The 20,459-nt window shown below is 36.2% G+C and overlaps 2 protein-coding genes across 8 annotated transcripts in view; one reads left to right on the top strand and one right to left on the bottom strand.

Annotated features, from left to right (window-relative positions):
• Positions 1-101: 101 nt before the first annotated feature.
• Positions 102-20,444, top strand: ASB14 (ankyrin repeat and SOCS box containing 14). 4 transcript variants are annotated; one of them, XM_082663434.1, is made up of 11 exons: positions 108-199; positions 795-936; positions 3,790-3,836; positions 4,297-4,428; positions 4,526-4,684; positions 6,888-7,133; positions 10,387-10,558; positions 11,028-11,574; positions 13,210-13,363; positions 14,098-14,298; positions 19,560-20,444. In XM_082663434.1, exons 2-10 carry the CDS (start codon positions 815-817, stop codon positions 14,274-14,276), a joined length of 1,758 nt encoding a protein of 585 aa, XP_082519560.1. In that variant the 5' UTR covers positions 108-199; positions 795-814; the 3' UTR covers positions 14,277-14,298; positions 19,560-20,444. The 4 variants fall into 4 exon arrangements, with proteins under 4 accessions (XP_082519562.1, XP_082519560.1, XP_082519561.1 ...); XM_082663435.1 differs by having other exon boundaries at positions 147-213; XM_082663436.1 differs by lacking the exon at positions 3,790-3,836 and having other exon boundaries at positions 102-199.
• APPL1 (adaptor protein, phosphotyrosine interacting with PH domain and leucine zipper 1) overlaps positions 13,324-20,459 on the bottom strand; it is a 34,370-nt gene continuing 27,234 nt past the window's right edge. For 2 of the 4 annotated variants that reach the window (XM_082663432.1, XM_082663433.1), the window contains one exon: positions 14,312-19,637. In XM_082663432.1, coding sequence (XP_082519558.1) covers positions 19,491-19,637 — 147 coding nt within the window. In that variant the 3' untranslated portion in view covers positions 14,312-19,490. Of the gene's footprint in view, positions 13,461-14,311; positions 19,638-20,459 lie in introns of those variants that run through there. The other 2 variants (XR_014297303.1, XR_014297304.1) reach the window with 2 other exon arrangements.

Here is a 20,459-nt window from a genome sequence, read left to right as displayed (position 1 = left end):
ATGTTTTCAAACAGAGCTAAACCACATATAAAAAACAGGGAGAATGTGCCAGACTGTCTTATGATCAAGTATTTATAGTAAAGCTATTAATGGAATGGTCACTACATGGGAGTGGAGATCCTAAATATAAATGAAAATTCTGATGTGCTAATCCTTAACAGTGAAAACTTCAGTGCTGTCCTAAAGGATATAATAAAAGGTAAAAAGTCTTTGGTATGTGATCAAACCTATTCTATGCTAAAACTGAAATGTTCTTTTAATACCTTTGAGATGTTGCCTAGTAAAATATACCGGGGTTTTTTTTTCCCACTATTCCTGTTACATGTTATGAGAATATATTTATTCCTATAACATGTTTATTTTTAGTATTTACTAACTAAAAATATTATTTTCAGCATTATACTCCCTGCGTGTAGGAAAGATATTCTTTGGAGTGAGAGCTACAATTAATGAGAAAAACTCATAAGCCAAGTTTAAAATAGATTGATATGAACATTTTCATAGTTACAATGGCACTGACCTAAGTTTTATATGAAAGGTTGTGTTTCCTGAATAAGCTTTAAGTAGATGGCTGCTCATGGAAAACTTTTAATTTATGTTGAATCTGTGTCAGTTCAGAAAACTGTTTGGAGTTTTCAAAAAATTTTTAATGAATATTTTGTGTTCTAAATTTTGCACTTTTTCATTTATCAATCCTATTAATTTTTTAGTTTTCTGAATTTCATTTATAATTTTAATCAGTTGATAATCTTTCACAACTGGAAAAATATTTTTAATTCATTTTGACTTTAAAGTAAATCTGTCTGCATTTCACATGGATAATTACACCAGTGATGAAGACATAGACAATGAGTTTGACACCCAGCTCATCATTCAACAGAGTTTACAGGATATTCACAAGCCGGAAACTACACAGCAGTCACCTGAAGATGAGAGGTAATGGTATCTCACTGGCAACATAGTATAAGTATTCAACAGTTGAGCCTTGTCATAAGCACTGATGCTAGTGTTGTGACAAAAACAGAAGAGAGGGTCAGAATCCAAGGAGCTGAATATCTATGAGACTTGATGTGTGACCAGACAGGAGAAATTTGGAAATAATTCAGAATTTAATCAGGCAGTAAAGAAAATAATAGCCAGGACATGGAAGCAACCTAAATGTCCATCAACAGAGGAGTGGATAAAGAAGGTGTGGCACATATATACAATGGAATATTACTCAGCCATAAAAGGAATGAAATTGGGTCATTTGTAGAGACATGGATTGACCTAGAGACTGTCACACAGAGTGAAGTAAGTCAGAAAGAGAAAAAAAAACAAGTATCTTATATTAACACATGTATGTGGAATCTAGAAAAATGGTATCAGTGACCTTATGTGCAAAGCAGAAATACAGACATAGACATAGAGAACAAATGTATGGATACCAAAGGGGAAGGGGGTGGGGAGGGAGGAATTGGAAGACTGGGATTGACACATTGATATTATTGATACTATGTATAAAATAGACAACTGATAGGAACATACTTTATAGCACAGGGAACTCTACCTAATGCACTGTGGTAACCTAAATGGGAAGGAAGTCCAAAAGGGAGGGGATATCTGTATGTATATGGCTGATTCATTTTGTAGTGCAGTGGAGGCTAACACAACATTGTAAAGCAACCATACTCCAATAAAAATTAATTTAAAAAAAGAAAGAAAATAGTTGGAGGAGGTTACTAGCAAATATGGGTGAGGAGAGGCAGATGAGAAATCAGAAAGAAGAAATACATGAGGATATGTAAGACTAGAGAACACTAATGCATCTTTTCTTTGGGGAGCTAAGGAAATGCATAAATCCAACCAAGACACAGAAACCTTAGTAGGGTAAAGTCTTTAATCTACTCAAATCAAAAGGAGTTATTATGTAAACTTAAACCCAGAAGAGACTAACCCCTTCTGAAGGGTGTGAACTCAGAGTTCTGGTATGACAACACTAGAAAAGGACCCCATGGATCCCTCAGTGGAGTAAGATAATTGCCCTGGATATGGGCTGTCTGCGGCCAAGCACAGCTAGTCAAATGCTCTCTGGGTGATCAGAACTTCAAGCCCCTGAGTAGTTACAATTATTTTTCAGGGGTATTAAACCCATTTGCTTGGGGTGGTGACCTCTATTTGCCTGATGGAGGTAAAATGGGATAAATGTGTTTTAACCCCAAGAGATTTTGTAATTAAATACAGAGATGTTGGAGTATATCAAACCTACAGTATTTTTTTTTTAAGTAACATACTCATGGAGTGAACACTGTGTGCCACACTATTCTGAGCATTTCATAAATATGTATTAACTCATTTAAATTCTAATTCTCATTACCTCTCTATGTGGTAGGTACTATTATTTTCCCCATTTAGAGATGAGGCGACTGAGGCATAGCATAGCGAAATTAAATGACTTACCCAAGGTCACAGAGCTAGTAAGTAATGAGCCAGGCAGCCTGGCTTCAGAGTCTGCATTCTTTACTACACTATTCCTACACTTTTATGTTAAATTTAGGAATAATCTTTAAATAGTTAAAAGTTTTGTAAATAAATTGGATTTCATTGGGTTACCTGTTGTATTAACCTTGTGATTAAACCTTGTGATTAACTTTGAAGTCATGATTTTAGGTTGAAAGGCATAAGAGATTTTGATTAAGAGTACTGAAATGTTTCAAAGAAATTAAAATTGACTACAGTTATAAATTTCAGTCATTAGACTTGCAAGAATTGTATGATACTTAGCAAGGCTTGCTGATTTGATCAGGCACTTGAAGGAATTAGGAAAATAGAATATACTTGAGACAGGAGCAATAAAGCCCCCCCCTCACCAAAAGATGTCCCAAGTCCTAATCCCCAGAACCTGTGGATATGTAACCTTACATGGCAATGGAGAATTAAGGCTGCAGATCGAATTAAGGTTGCTAATCAGTTGACTTTAAGATAGGGAGATTGACTAAATTTTAAGTAGGGCAGATTGTCTAAGGGAATTTATTTCTTTCAAGCTGGGTTCATTGAATAATCAAAGAAAAAGGGAAGGTGACAATCCTTATTTACTAGAGTTTAAAATAATATAAGATTTATAAGTTGAGCTTTAAAACTTTAAATATTTTAATAAAAATATTACTTTAAAAAACTGCTGATTGTGTTTTTTGAATACAGATTCTGATCATGAATATTTTTTAAAACTTACACCATGATTATTTACTATTTTTTTCAATAATAATTTTTGCTAGAATCATTGACATTATAGAGTGGCCATTTAAATTTTACCATGTGACAATGTGACATTTCAGTCCTAGGCATGTTTGATTCAGTTCAGCAGACACTGATTGAAGGCTAACTGTAATCCAGGCTCTCAAAGTTCTTGCCCTAAAGAAGCTGATGAGGGAAGACACATGGGAGGGGAGTTTCCCTGGAACACATTAAGGGCCATACTACGTTTTCTTTTTCCTTTTTTTTTTTTCTGAATATATATACATATATCTTTTATTTATTTATTTTTTGAAACATCTTTATTGGAGTATAATTGCTTTACAATGGTGTGTTAGTTTCTGCTTTATAACAAAGTGAATCAGCTATACATATACATATATCCCCGTATCTCCTCCCTCTTGCGTTTTGAAGTATTTCTATTATGCCTCAGTCATTGCCTCATATGAGTTCATTCCTGGTTAACTACTATTGCCTTTACCCCTTCCTTTTGTTTTATCAAATGCCTTAGTTTTTTCCTCAGTTTTGGAATTACATTCATATGTTTTTTCTCTGCAGCTTTTTGATTGCAGACTGTAAGAGGATAGTTGAAACAATAGAGACAGTTAAGTACTCTTCCTATTCTATCCCCTTCAACTTGTGGTAAGATGTAATGGTGACAACTGGTAGCATTTCCCCTCTAAGTTCAGGAAGCCTAGAAGCAGGATCTCCCAAGTGCCGAACACTATGGGGTCAACAGCTAATTGTCAAGAGTCTGATGGGGCCTTTCCTGGGAGAAACTACTTCAGCAAAATTTAGCAAACAGCTCCTGGGCTCCTCGGTGGACAGAGCTGTTTTCTGTATGTAACAAGATGACGGGTATTCACAGGTCCAGGTGGTATGGAATGCTAGATGAAAGGCCTTACTGCTTGTTTGTCCTATGCCATTTAAATTTGTCTTTCATTAAAGGTAGTGCTAGAATACTGTTGTCTCATGCACTAACCTTGATGATGGAATTCAGAAGCAGTATGGGCTGCCTTGTATATGTGCCAAATGTGAATATGTTCTCATTTGACTTGTTAATAGGTAAGGAAGATGTATTGTCAGGGTTGACCAAGTACCATTCTGCTTTTGATGAAGCAGATGAGATAGGCTGGCTTCCTCTCCATAAGGCTGCAGTGCAATTAAATAAGAACATTTTGGAAATAACCCTGAAAGGTAAACTCCCTTTATAACTCTTATTGATGCTTCTGAGAAATAAATTTAAAATTTATTTCTGTATCTTAATCTGTGTGGTCTAATGGATTTATTTCAGCTTCAAAACCCAGTGTGTGGGAGCAAACCACCAACAATGGTGAAACACCACTTTTTTTGGCTGTCAGCCATTGCCTCTTAGAAAATGTCTGTTTTCTTCTTCTCAATGGCTGCAATCCAAATGCCAAGAACGTCGAAGGCAATTCTCCTCTTCTTACAGGTAAATTAACACGTTAGCTCTGGAGAACAGTCTGTGGCTCTGAGTGTCCTCCAGGCCCACAGGTTTCAAAGGCAGTTTCTTGTGCATAGTTGCAGCAGTGTCATTCTGGTGCCAAATAACCACACATGGGTACCTGACCCTCAAGAAGCTTTATATAGGCTGGCCTGTGAGGTGGCCTGAGGGAAAGTCTCTGCCCAATTATGAGCTGATCATTTTTACATGGTACCTCAGTTGAACAAGTTAATTCTTGTATAAGAAATATAGGAAAGGAGCAGAGTAGGAAGAAGCAGCCAATGGTTGGGTAAAGATGGCAGATTAAATATGAATGAGTAATTCTGCTGCCTCCTGAGTCTTCAGGAGGATTACAGTTCGTCAAGTGTTTTAAAGGGTTAAGATACAAAGAATGGAAGAGGAGACAACAATAACATGATTTTTAAAAATCAGAAGAGCAGATGGATGACTAGTAAGTGTCAAGAAAGCCAAATCTTAACTTGAAGTGGGGAAAGCCAAAAACCAGCACAGTTATATGAAAAGGCCTGGAAATTGTTGGCTATAGTTACCTCATGGAGCAGGGATGAAGGATGGGCAGCTAAAATAGAAAAATTGGTTGAAAACTATTAAGAAACAAGTAGTCAGGTATCTAGATCACTTCTCTCAATCCACCCTGCTGGGTCAGACTCTTCCCCCACCCAGCAGAATTTCGGAAGTTTTTTCTCTGAATAGTGTGAGCAAAGGCTCTCTGGACTGGGGGTTATTTGGCAAGGGCAAGAGCACTGGATTGAAAACACTGGAGGAATTAAGCACATAGGCTGAGATCTCCCAGTTCTTCACCAAATTCTAGAAAGCCAGCAGCTAGAACTTCACCCTCCAAGAGGAGGCTTCTTTGCAGAATCTGATCAGCTCAAAGAGAAAGAACTAAAAATACTAAAACTGGAGGTTCCCCAACAAATAGCCCAGGCATATTAACCTACAGTTAAGACCAGAGTCAATGTTTAGAATTTCTAGGCAGATTTTTAGTCCCCAGCTCTTAATCATGAGCAGACATCCAAGGACTATCTGAGGAAAGTCTTCAACAAAGATAAACAACTTGGAGGAAACAGATTATTTAGGGGAAAATAAAAGGTAGGGGGAAATTATCATTAATTTCCTCAGAGAAATCAATGAAAATTAATGAACTAGCAGGACACTACTAAAAAAAAATGAAGAACGAAACAGAAAACACTCTTGAAAATGAAAAATATGACGGCAGAAATTTAAAAAAACTCAAACGCGAGGAGATAAAGTTAGGAAAGCTTCCAGAAAAAGAAGATAAGAAATGAAAAATCAGTAAGAAGAATAACTAAGAGAACTAGGATGATAACTGAAGAGGAGCAGCCTGTGAGTAACAGGAATGGTAGAAAGAGAACAGACATCATAGAGGCAATATACCGTCAATGAGACAAGTCTAGAAAATTATTTCCTAAAACAAAGGACATGTTTCATCTTTCCAAAATGAAAGAGCACACAAAGTGCCAGCTCAATGAATTACAAAAGACCCAACACTCTTGGCGCTCTATATTCCTAGTCTTAGTGCAGTTATAGCCCTTGATATGGCACATTATAAATGGTTGTGAGCAGAATTCATGCTGATTCAGTGTCTAACGCCTAGCAAGATTCCCCAAACACAGCTGGTGCCAACAATTAGCAAATGGATAGGGAGATGGATAAATTAAGGTGCTCTAGAATCTTGAAGGACTAAAGATTATCATCCAATGCAAATTAACAGCAGAAATGCCAATTAGAGAATATTGGTTAACAAAATGTGAGGTTAACAATAATTTCCTAATTATTGCTGTTTTTGTTTTTCCTCATGTAAAGCAGCTACAATCGTTTCTAGGACTGTACTAGGTACTTAAGTTCCCATTTTCTTGAGAACATAAAGATGATAAATGAAAACTTTGTTTTTCAGCTACATAAGCAGCCAACAGACAATGAATAATTGGTCATGGTTTACAGAAAAGCAAATAGCCTATTGATGTAAAACACTGTTAATATTATTTGATATATGCCTCATTTTACAATCCGTTTCCTAAACACCAAATGCTGGTACATGGGGGATAGGTAGGAAGAACTCCTTAAGAAGCCTGAGGGAAACTAGCTGATCTGATACTCTGGCCTTAATTTCCGGTTGAACATGATGCCTCCCTCACTTCTAATCTCCCAGCTGTTCTACAGGACTCCTACGATATGGCCGCCTTGCTGATCAGCCGTGGAGCAGATGTCAATCTGCGGTGTGTCAATGAGAAGACAGCTCTCCACGAAGCAGCCAGGCTGGGCAGACGGGACATAGTGAAGCTCCTGCTGGTTTCTGGGGCCCACCCTGACCCAAAGAGCTCCTACGGATTCACTCCTCTTGCTCTTGCTGCCCAAAGCGGACACACTAAAACCATGGAACTATTACTGCAGAAAGGCAAGATTTTCCTATACAGTCAGCACACTACTAAAGGATAACATGACCTAAGCGTTCTCCTCTTTATGGAGAGCTTCAGTGTAATAGAAGTTAACATTTTATTTAAGCCTAACTTAATATTTTATTGAAGTGTGTGTTAATATTAGCTATTGAAAGAGCCTAAAATAGGGATTGAATATTTCTTATTTGCTGTGAAGCAGTTTCCCTAAAATTACTAGGATGCAGGTTACTCTTTTATTTAATGTACCCTGACCATGTTAAGAGGATGGTTGTTTTTTGTTTAATTTTTTGTGTGGTGGTGTTCTTTTCTAGATTCATAGAATGAAACACTCCACAACATCCCCTTCACGTTGTCTCTGCCTAAGCTAAGTTATGAGGCAGTCCAACCTGTTACCAGATGAATTAAGTTGTTAGGAAATTCTTCCTGATTTCTTCTCTTTGGGTCCCAGTTCTCCCCTCTAGTAATAAACAAAACTCTGAGAGAAGGGGAAGGCAATTTATATGTATTGAGTACTCTCTAAGCACCAGGTATTAAGTTACTTATTTTATCTCAAATAATCTTCTACAAACCCTGTGAGGTAGGCATTATCCTCATTTTACCCTTGAGGAAAGTGAGGGTCAGGGATGGTACCAGTTGTAGAACTTCCCTTCAAACACTCCCTCCCCTGCCACCCGTGCTATAGCTGTGGCCATCTTATATCCTGGTTTAACTGGCAGAGATCCTAGCTCAGAGAACTGTCTTTGAGGAGACCCTCATTGATGACACTGTTAGAAGAAGCAGTGTAATATCTAAAGCTTTTTTTCGAAGAAGCAAATCTTTACCAAGATTTAATAAAGTCCCAATATTAGAATTATCTTCTTTATTCTCCTCCCCATTTGCATCCAGAAGTCTTATTTCTTTCTCTAACAATAGACGGTCCTGGTGTCCAATTTTCTAGACTGCAGGGACTCCTACATTTAAGAACAACTTTCTGCTTTCTAGACTTACCTAAATCTTTCCTATCATATAGGGGAGGCTAGTTCCCAATCAATGGCCGTAAGACCTTTTAAGTAAGATGTTTTAAATGAGTGATACCAGAGATGTCTAAAGTTATTAGCTGGAATAACAAAGTAAACACTGGATCCTTCATCTACACAAAAAGAGCAACCTTTTGTGTAGATCATTGATTAAAATATAAAGAAACAGGAGAGGCGACAGATTTTAAATCCTTAACCTTTCAAAGAAACCAGTATCGGTTGACCTCAGTGAGGTCAGTGAGGGAGCATTTCCCTTAGGTAAGCCCCTTATAGTCATTTGCACACAGCTACTAAATAGAAGAGCCAAGCTTTGAACCCACTTCTGTCTCATTCCAAATCACATTACTTTATTACCCTGCACTGCTAGAGTGGCAACATGGCATCATAGAAATAGCACCTGGGTCTGGCCCACCTGTACATGAATCCCGACTACCTTGCTTACTAGTTGTGCATCTCTGGTGAAGTAATTTAATCTCAATGAAACTCAGTTTCTTCATCTTTAAAATGAAGATATTAGCATCTACTTCCTAGGGTTGTTGTGAAGTTTAGAAATTATTACATACATAAAGAAACCAGCACATAGTGAGTACTCATTACATGGGGGCTTATTAGACATTTCTTAATGCATTCTAGGAATGGGGTTCTGGGGGAGCCACTATATTCTTTTTTTTTTAATTTTCAAAATATTTTAATCCATTTACAAATTTTTCAATTAGACAAAAATATGCAGGAAGGGGTTATCTAATTGAGCGATGATAATCAGGACATATATATTATGTGTATTAGCAAAAAATGTGAATAAGTTCTTCAGTAAAAGAAAAAACATGGTGCATATAATAGATTTCTCATAGTTCTATGTAGAACTTTCACTAAGAGAACACTCACCTAAAATGGATTATTCCTCATCAAATGCTACAGTGAGAATTCTTCTGTAGGAAGCATTTTATGGATTCCTTCCAGAACATAGAGATGATAATCTGTCTTCTAGGAATTCATTTTCAAGATGGATTATTCAATGAATGGCATCATTTGGGTACCCCATTCTGCACTTGTAAGGAGGGGACATAATTTTCCAAAGACTGAAGTCACTTTCATCTCTCCTCCTACGGTACAACTCCACTTAAGTCTGGAGTTTTGCATCTAAAACTATATGAGCTTTTAAGACTGAGATCTGATTCATCATAATCTTTTCCATGAAGAAAGATCTTTCAGTTTCCTCCAAGTTGAAACAGCAATAGAGTGCCATTCCATGTAAAGCACAATGACACCATATAAATTAGGAATAATATATTGAAATAGAATTTGTATGTGGATGATATTGCCAAAATAAAGAACAGAGAAGAACAAATGACTGTGATGAGCCAACATACACCTTAAATGGGCTTTGGCTTACTGCTTACACATGCAAGACAGTCAATAAATATTAGAGTCCTTATATTCTGAAGATTATGGAGTCCACACTAAAGTCACTATATCTTTTTTATATGAGTTGTGAAGGTGCCCAGAGTGTCCTCCTATTCTTTTGTCCATTCGAATGCTACTCTTTCTTCAAAGCCTTTACTGAGAGGCCTTCCACAACTGACCCCAAATTCCTCCCTCCTTCCTTCACCTCCCAGCCCTGCTCACAACTCCAGCCCTGAGATCTTCAAGAAGACAGCCTGTATCTGTACTCTTATTATCCACACCACTCACACAGCACTTAGCTTACAGGGTACTACAATATACCCTTTTAACTATCAGCAGTCCCTATCTTCAACTAAAAACAGCTAGTGTCTCTTAGTATGAACAGTCTCCTAGGAACAAGTTAAAAAGAACAAATACACTTTTCCACCGTAAGATCTTCATTAGATGTCATGGTGACATAGTTCAACAGGATTGTTAGACCATCTTATAGTGTGTTATGAGGTAAGCGAGCTTTTGTATGCTGGTCTGGAAATAAAACCATCTTCTATAAAATTACTTCTCCTGGGATTTTTAAGTTAGAAACAAATAACTTATAAAATTACTCTGAAAGCCAACCTACTTATAACTTAGAGACTGCTTACACCATTTTCTCTCCCCAACTAGTTTGTAAACTGTCTGAGACAGGAGGTACATACTTTATGTCTTTGATTCTTAGTGTTTTGCTAAAGTAGCTGCTCAATAATTGCTTTTTGGTAGTGGTGGTACACTTTTAAGAATACTTAAGCAATACAGTGGAAAAGACTCTGCATAACATCACTCTTTCTCCTCCTAGGAGCTAATGCTCTTGGTCAGGCCTCTGATTCTTCTTCCATCTTACTTGAAGCAGCTAGTGGAGGAAATCCAGACTCTGTAACTCTCTTGCTGGAGTATGGAGCTGATGCCAACATCCCTAAGAATTCAGGCCACCTGCCCATTCATGTGGCAGCTGACAGAGGCCACTTGTTGTAAGTTCAACTACATTATTGCAAATAATAGAAATAGTAATAGCCATGGGGTTTTGGAGGGGGGGCAGCTTCTGGGAATTTTATATTCTTCATCTCTGATCCTACAACTCCAACACCCCTTTTAAAGGTGAGAAACTCTTGACCAGCTAGAAAAGTGGTAAATTTAGACATCCTCTGTAGACCCTGAAGAGACATAAAACTATTTTATTTTCAGGTCGTTTGGCAATATGGGGAGCCTCAGGTTTCACTGACTGGGGTAATTCTGAGTTTTATATGTACACCTTAGTTTCATTTAACTTTACGTGGTATCTGAGTTTTTGGATGCAGGACTATGCTTTTTTTTGGTTGGGGTGTCTAAAAACCAACTGATGCTAATACCATCCAATGCTAGTATAAAGCAATCATATACAGGTCAATGCAGCATCTTAACAAAAACTATTTTTTAATGCACTTTGAAATTCTTTCTCAGAGCTCTGAAGATTTTGGTTCCAGTCACAGATTTTGCTGCCATTAAGCAGAGTGGCATCAGTCCAGTTCACTGTGCAGCAGCAGGAGCACACCCCAAATGCCTGGAACTTCTCATCCAGTCTGGGTTTGATGTAAATTTCATGCTAGATCAGAGAATTCGCAAACACTATGATGACCACAGGAAGTCAGCTTTGTATTTTGCTGTATCAAATGGTGACCTCTCTTCAGTTAAGCTGCTTCTGAGTGCTGGAGCTCTGCCTAATCAAGACCCAGTTAACTGCCTCCAGGTAGCCCTAAGGATGGGCAACTATGAGCTGATAAGCCTGCTGCTACGGCATGGGGCCAACGTTAATTACTTCTGCAAAGTCAACCCTTTACATTTCCCATCAGCACTTCAATACACGCTGAAAGATGAAGTCATGCTCAGGATGCTGTTGAATTATGGGTATGACACAGAGCGATGCTTTGACTGTCCTCATGGAGACAAAGTTCATCCTTTCTATACTTTTGTTGAAGGCTGGACATCTACAGTTATCAAAGATACTATGGTAAGTGCACAGTATCGGCTGTGTCACCCTATGTAGTCATTATCCGTGTCCCTGAACTACAGCAAAAGATAAAACTCCATCCCCTCCAGAAGCTCATGGAGGGAAAGATTTTAATACGATAAATATGATAAAATAAACATGATAGTAGAAAGATGTAAAAGGTATAGAAACAGAGGAAAAAGTGATTTAACTCTAGTTAATGAAGCAACATCTGAACAAGGCTGTGAAAAATAAATGCAGCCTTATATACCAGTTATGTTTTTTCTTTGAAGAAGTGAGTTATCTAGCTAAAATGTTTCTGGGTTCCTGATACTTGTACCCCTAGGTTTTTGGCTCTAACATTTGATTAATGGATTTCTTTGGTCACATTTTGATGAAAAAAGGATCACAATAAATATAGTTGACCACTCTCTTCTTGAGACATTTTTCTCTTAGCTGTCATCACACCACAGTCTCCTATTTTCCCCCTACTTAATTGGTCACTTCTATTTTCCCCAACTTGAGCTCTTCCCCTGATTTTTCAAATAGCTGCCACCCTTCAGGTCTCATTTCAAGTGTTACCTCCTCAAAGAGGCCCTTCCTTATGCATCTTACCTAAGGTAGTTCTGTTCCCTAATCATTCTCTTTAATGCTTTTCATTTCTTTTATAGTACTTATCGGTTTCTGAAATTCTTAATATTTTACTGATTATGTATCTCCCCCACAAATACATGAATGTAAGCTCTTGTTCACCACTTTCCTCAGCTTACAGATCTGTGCTTAGCACACAATAGATGCACTATAGATACCTGAATTCATATTATTAAAATCTGAAAATATAAATAAAATGGAGAAAGAACTTTGAGTCAATTCTGAAAAGGAAAATATTTTAATATTGTATATTACTTTTAGGTTATGATTAATGTAGAACTTGGTATTTAAGCAATATGTCATCTTGTATTATTTCCTGACTTTTCATATAGTATTATTTGCCTTCTTACATGGGCATCTTGTGTAAGGACATGTAAATTACTTAAAGGCAGAAACTATCATACGTTTCAAGTATCAGAGTGGGAATAGGTTATGAATGATAGAAAACCCCAAATAAGAGAGGCTCTAATAAGATGGCTTACTCCCCTCTCCTATAAATAAAGGCGAGAGTAAATAGACTTCTAATTGGACAGTTCCATGATTCACAGGAGAAACTCACATCCACAGTCCAACCAGCAGGAAGGCAGGCAGGAGGAAGCAGCACACACCTTGCTCTTCCTTTAACAGCATTCTGGAAGTTGCTCACACTTCCATTGACATCTCATTGGCTAGAACTTAGTCAGATGGCCACATCTAGATGCAAGTGAAGCTGGAAAGGTAATCTTTATTCCACATAGCCATGCAGGCAACCAAAGGGGATAAAAGCTATTAGGTAACAGTCTGTTTTAAACCCTCGTTATCTTATAAAGTTTGGAAGACTTGGTAGTAAATATTTTTCCAAATGTTAGAGCTAAGAAATATTTTCTTGTTCAACACCTTAGTTTATAAATGAGGAACTTCAAACCTTGGTTCTTGACTCCGAGTTTAGTGTTCTTTTGATTACTGTGTTAAACCACAGATACTTAGTTTTCCATTTACTTTCATAGTTCTGATTTTCTTCCTCAGTTCTGCGAAGTAATAACTTTGTCATGGCTGCAACATCTCTCTGGAAAGGTTGTTCGAGTGATGCTTGATTATGTTGATCAAGTTAGGATCTGTTCAAAGTTGAAAGCTGTGCTCCAAAAACAGAGGCTCTGGTCAGAAATCCATTTTATCTTGAGTGAGTATTTTTCTTTCTTGACGATTCTTACCAAAAAATACTAACTGAACTCTTATTTCTTTTGTAGAACATTGTTCTCTTCAGTTAAAAGCTTGACCTAAAGAAACGAAGAAAAATACTATTCCTATCTAAAAAATGTTACCATTTACAACTACACTTAATTTGTACTTACTACCATTTCCCAATAGATAAAATCTGTTAGGTAATTATTTATTATATAGGTAGATAATACTTTTCTTCTGATCCTATGGAACACCATAGACACAGGAATTAAAAACTATGAAATGGCACTAAAACAGGGATGAGAAAATGCTAAGATCTAAGGCTACAGAGGATATTAAATGACCCTTCAAATCAAATTCTTTCACAGTAGCACATAAGTCAAATTAAGAAGAATTTCTTTCATATAATTTCCCCACAGGTAGTGATCTTTAGTTTTTAGCCTGACCCCAAGGGGCAGGACAGGGGGATAATACCCACAGGTGTAGGAGCTTTAGGTCTCACAGGCCAGACCCACAACTGATGCCAGTCTTTGGACTCTAACATGACATGGCTCTGAAACCACAGCTACGAGATTTGCAGTGAGAAGTGGAAAGCTATTTCCCAATTAACTTTTCCATTTAGTCAGAGCAAATGAAAATCTTGGTGGCTTAAGTACAAAATACATTTGCTAAAGATCACTAAAAAATGAAGCAATTCTTTCTTTTGGATAATGTGCCTGTTTTTCATTTTAGCAAACCCTCGCTCCCTGAAACATTTGTGCCGCCTCAAGATCCGGAAGTGTATGGGACGTTTACATTTGCGCTGCCCCATCTTCATGTCATTTCTTCCGTTACCCAATCGTCTAAAGGCATATGTCCTTTACAAAGAATATGACCTTTATGAACAAGGAATTTTCACAGGAACCTGGTAATCAAACTATTCTGGATGAAAAGGTATATAATTCCACAGATGTCTTTCTTAAAATGTGACTTGTTACATTGATTCATATTTCTCACTTTACCTAGCAACTAAAATCTCAATGCAGTCTACATTCTTTAAAAAGTCACTCTGAACATAGCCTCTCAACAGATGGCTGGCATTCTGAAAGGCAGTTTTGTAAAAATAAAACCCAAACAGTAAAAATTTCAATTAACTAAGATACATCAGTTCTAATACTGTATTCATCTTACATTAAATGTATAAATCCACATTTCTACATGCTCAAAATAATAAATGCTACCTCTGATAATTCATAATTCTTAACAGTAATCCTTCTTATAGAGAAGTACATATATAAAATGTCTTAGTGACTGCAGTGAATAAAGTATTGACCCCAGTACATGACCCTAAAATTAGCTGTTCTTGTACAAAAGTCCCAAGGCCAGTTTATTGTCTGTTTACTTGCAGAGTCCATTACTGAGGTAATTCAGTTAATTGAAAGAGAACCTTCAATTGCGATTTCATCATTAATGGGATACATGCGTTCCTTCTTCCTACAAAACCCTGGCTAAGGGTTGCCATTTATTGGTTAATGTGATCACTACAAGTGTTTTCAAATGGATAATGGCTTATGATTTCTGTACTGAACCTAGTCGACTACTATACACAGAGGAGGGGCTCACTGATAGAAGCAGTTATAGGTGTTAGTTTAAAATTTTATTTCTATATATTCTATGCTGCATTTAAGTACAGGTTTCTGTATGTGGAAGCGAGGAAGGAAACTAAGAAGACATTCATTCAGCCATACCTGTGTACCATTATATGGCACATCAACAGAGAGAACAGAGAGGCAGCATGATGACCACAGGCCCAGTCAGTTATAGCTTGATGTTTATATGTTTAGTCTTAGCATACTTTTTTTTTTAGCATAATATAGTCCTTCTTAAGGAAACTGAAGTTATATGATTTCTTTCTAATGTAGGAATTCATGGCTATACAGACTATTTCAGTAAGCACAGACTTAAAATTACTAATAATACAGTTTTCACATAAAAAATTTGCAAAATTAGCTGGCATGAATAGTTTTTATTTTTTTTTAATCAAATTGTGGTGTCTGTTTATAAATGGGTGCTAGATTATATGTATGTCGATACACAAATATATTTAAGATATACATGCACCTAGATAAATTACATAATTCTGAAGTTAATTTCATCTACTCCCTGGACCTTCTACAAGTGTATACATTTTACAAAATTCAAAACAAATTAAAACAAACTGCCAGTAGAAGAACAGAACTTGGTAAGTGCTACAGGAAACCATAAAGAGCACAGGGGTTGAATATGCATTAGTATTAAAACTACAGGCCCAAGCCACTTAAGCTGGTGTACACAATAACCTGACCCTTTAAATTACAGGAATTTCTTTGAATAGGACCCAATATAGCAAGTATACATTGTAACATGTCTAGGGTAATTATTGAAAATTCTCTTAATTTTTCTAAAGGAAAAAAGTCACTAGATATGAATTAGTATTATTTCCCCATAAGTGACATTTTTTTCCCATTTTAGCTGTTATGGAATTGCAATAGGGTTAGATGTGTAATAACAGTATCATAACAGATTAAGAAAAAGTCCAATTGTTTTATAAGCATCATTTGAAATTACTTGGAGAAGTAAAATTCAGAGTATATATCAAATATTTCATACAAAAAAGACTATAAAAAAATCATGGACTTTATTATACATTAAAAATATCCTAACAGCATATTTCCTGAAGCCTTGTCAGGAATACTTATTTTGATAAAATGAAAAAATAAGTTCTTCACTCCACATGTATACCACCATTACATAAAGTCGAGTTTTTCAAATTTAATTCTAAAGGGAAATGAAGCATAATTTTTAATTGTATATGCATGATTAACAATATCAGTGAAATATGAACCAATTCACTTACATTACAAAATCACCAAATATACAAAGTGGTTTTGCACATTAGTTATAACTTAATCCCCAGTTCTCATATTAACCTAAGTAAATTACACGAGTACAGCCACAAGAGATTAGTTTAAAAGTATAATATAGTTCCAGTTTCAAATTATTATGTATTATTAATTAATACGGAAGAAAAAAATCTCATGAAAGAAAAGTAAGCCGAACTTGATAAAAATAAAGTCAAAGGCTTGCTTGCTACAATCAGTGTGTTTGAATATTTAAAGTACAGTTTGAATGCTAGGAGGCTGTTATCAAAACCAATGTTAATATTTTCATTTTATTAATTTGGGTGGCAGAGGTTTTACAAAACACAGGCTCTTAGGGTCTGTCAGCAGGTATAAGAAGATTCAAATCTTAAATACTTGCAGTTCCTATATATAATTCAAAATTAACTCAGATGCCTTTACCACATATGATTATATGTTATGTAGAATGGTATGCACACCATACTATCCTTTCCTCAAGCATAAAAGTAACATAAATTTACCACCCCTAGACTGTGGAATCTGAGAATTCTTTTGAAATTAAACACGAAGTAATCATTGTAAACATGGCAAAAACTAGACTGGGGACTGTGTTCAAGGCAACAGTTTTAGTCCCTCGTTAGCAAGTTTTCCCAATTTTACAAGGGGGAAGGAATCATCAGTTTCCTATCTATTGACTTCACTACCATAGTTACAAAAGTACTGTTGACATAGGTAGCAAGAGTGCCTAGCAGAATTAAGTAGACTTAATTTCTTTCCTTTTAAAGAATCAGTTTTGTTAATCTCTAAAACCATTAAGTGCAAGTTCAAGTCTGAGAAAGATATCCCAAAATCTAATTCAATCACCACCAAAACATCCAAAAGCTTGAAGGGATTTCAAAGGGTAACAAAGATCAGCTTTAACATTACGCAGAAATCCACGGGGAGCCTTCCTTAAACAAAACACAGAATTTATTAAAGTTGATCCTTAAATATCTGCAGTAATGGAATTGTTCATATGGTTTACAGTAATGGAACAGAAGTTGAATCATCTAAAATTGTTAAACCCACACATAACTTCTATTTGGCACTGGAAAGCACTTTGGTCTGACCTATAGACATGGGTGTGTTATTGTGGAAATTCCTATCAAAACATGATGTAAAAGGAACCACAAGTCTGTCCAGCATCCCTAAGTCTGCCAGTACCCTTAACTTTAGCCTACACTTTGACCCAGAGTGCTCACCAAGGGCTGTAGTACGCTACCATGCAAAGCACCAGCCTAGTAAAACTGCCTCCTAATGCTGACCACCTTCCCTGCACGGTGGCTGACAAGTTACACCTGAACTAAGTGAGGTGACAACTTTATAGTAGAAGACTTACTGAAACAAAAAGCTTACTAATTCTCAAAAAGGTCTTAAAAGCAGGACCTGCCGTGACTAAGCAAATGCTGACCACAGAAGAAATTTCAATTTCTACAAAAGGAATGATACACAAACTACTGTGAAAGCATTCCCTTTAGCAAGGACAAAATAAACTTCTTTCAAAAAGTATTCCATAAATTTCTACTTTTTTACTATATGTTTTGGTAACATAAGGCTTCAAAATAATGATTAAGTAATCATTATTCCCATTTGGCACATGGCTAAAAAAAATCATGATACTATATATAATTATCTATCCCGTTCCTACAGAAAACAATGTATATACAGTGTGAAACACCCACACTATATTGTGAGAACTATATGCCATTTCTAAATCAGAACTAAAAAGAAAAAATTATATGTTAAATAACAAAAGGCTTTTCCCTTGTAAAATTAGTCTTAGTGGCTAATCTCTTGAAAACTTTAAATGCATGACTGTGTAAAATATTTTATTCAATATATTTAACTTGGCCATATATACTTTTACATGTGAAACACAGGAACATAATTTCTATCAGCAATGTTAAAAATCCAAGGTAAAAAAAAAAAGTTTTGACACAGAATTAGGCAGTAGAGAAATGTCATTTTAACCTTGGCACCAGGTTAAAATCCTTCCTGGGTTGACTCTCCTATAACAAGCACTCAATTGCTTTTCAGTCTTTCATGGAATTAGACCTTTCACTCTACTTACTTAAAGAGGACAAGTATTTACAATAATTAGTGCAAATTATTCTATTCTCATATATTATTTGCCTTCACGGATATAAAGTGATGATCAGTATTTTATAAAAACATGGAATTATGAAAATACTGTGGGCTATCAGTCTGAAATTTAAAAGATTACATTTTTAAACTAAATTCTGAGAATTTTTAAGCAGGAAACAATTGCTATAGAACTTCTTTCTAAATGTCACTTGATTTTCAATAAAAATTATTTCACACAATGCAGAAAATACCATGTATCCTGTAACAATATCTTTACATGTTAAATCCTAATCTAAAATGTATTTGAACAAAAAAAAAATCCCTTTTAATAAATTCCAAAATCTTATTTTAACCATTACTGCTCTGCAGCAACAATTCAAGTCCCAACCTGAGAACTAAGAATGTGATAATAAAATGCCAAGGGCTGTAGCAATCTTGAACTGAAGACACTTAAGCTTCTTTCCCACTGGCATCAGGTGTAGTACATCAGAGAAATGCGAGCAATCCAAGAAAATGCCCTGAAATCAACAGTACCACCTGCCACAACTTGAAACCTTAAGTCTAAAATCTCTATTCTAATTATTTTGTAAAAGTTCTATTGCACATTTAACATTGTTAAAATATTTGCAAACTTGTAGAATTATCTGTATAAGGATTTTAAACCTATTCAGTCAAAAGCTTCCTCACTGCCAGCAATTGTTCCTAATGAAAGAGAGGGAACATATCCATGAATACCTGAAGCTGAAGAATAAATGATTTCTTATGGTCACAGCCAATTACAATGCAAGGTAATAAGTTCACAATTTGAAGGAAGAACAGGCTTGAGCAACTGTAATTCCTCAGCAATCTACTTCAGGGATATGAACAGGTTTCTTTTAGACATGTGGAATTTGAAGTTACTGCATAGTATATTATTTCTAAGGGAAAAAAAAAATCAATGCAAACCTAAGTTATCAAGGTCAGTCATAGTTTAAAAAATGAAGTTAAAATAAACAAGCAAATATAAATTTTAGTCTCCTTGATAGTTCAGCATTGTTGTTACCTTGTGCCACTTCACCACAGAAATTGTCAACAAATTCAAAGGGGTGGGGGGCGAATATCAACCAAAAAGTAAGGATAAGTTTATGCTTCTGATTCTCTCTTCTTTCCTTCTTCTCCCAAATCACTCTCTTCTGACTGGCTACTGCTAAGGACAACAAACTGCCCCTCACTACTGGCTTGGTTTGGTCTACTGGAAGCAGCTATCAACCGACTTTGTTCTTCTAAGTCCTAGTGGAAAAGACAGAAAAGAAACTTAAAGTTAATTGTTTGCAATCAAATAGGAAAGTAAGCAGTTAAATACATACTTGAGAGCCACTTCAACTCTTCTGTCATAAATATGTATGCATAATTCTGGCAACTTACTGAAAAGAAAGACTACACACAACCAATGCAACACCAAAGTAAATTTTGACACTTTTCTAGAAAGCCTATAAAAGCCAACATGTCACTCTTCTCCATTTTTATGGCCAACAACTTACATTCGAGCCATCATTATCTCTCATTATAAACTACAGAAAAGGCTCATAATGAATCACTCCACATCCCCTCCCTTCCCTCTCTCTAATATATATGTGTGTGTGTGTGTGTGTGTGTGTGTGTACACACACACACACACACACAACTACCATTGATGAAAGCCATATATATATCTCCTCTCAAAAGACCTACTTTGACAGAGACAACCTTCCAACCTCTTCTGGAATATGTAGTATGTTTGCTAAACAGCAAGTCACACTACATGTCAATATAACTATAATGTAAACATTGTATCAGAAGACAGATGTCAGGAATTCCCTGGCAGTCCGGTGGTTGGGACTCCGAGCTCTCACAGACAAGGGCCCCAGTTCAATCCCTGGTTGGGGAACTAAGATCCCACAAGCCGTGCGGCGCAGCCAAGAAGACAGATGTCATCCTTTTCTACTATGCTATGAATCATCTGGTTATGTATGAAGTGGCTGAGCAAGTAGAAACAGACCTTCACTTGAAAATTCCAATATGAAAGTCACAGTGCTGAATTAAGGAAACTCTTCATAAACATCATATCTAGTC

This window comes from Grampus griseus (genome assembly GCF_964374135.1).
Source record: "Grampus griseus genome assembly, chromosome: 10".
NCBI classification, from domain to species: domain Eukaryota; kingdom Metazoa; phylum Chordata; class Mammalia; order Artiodactyla; family Delphinidae; genus Grampus; species Grampus griseus.
This window is presented reverse-complemented; position numbering and strand designations above follow the sequence as displayed.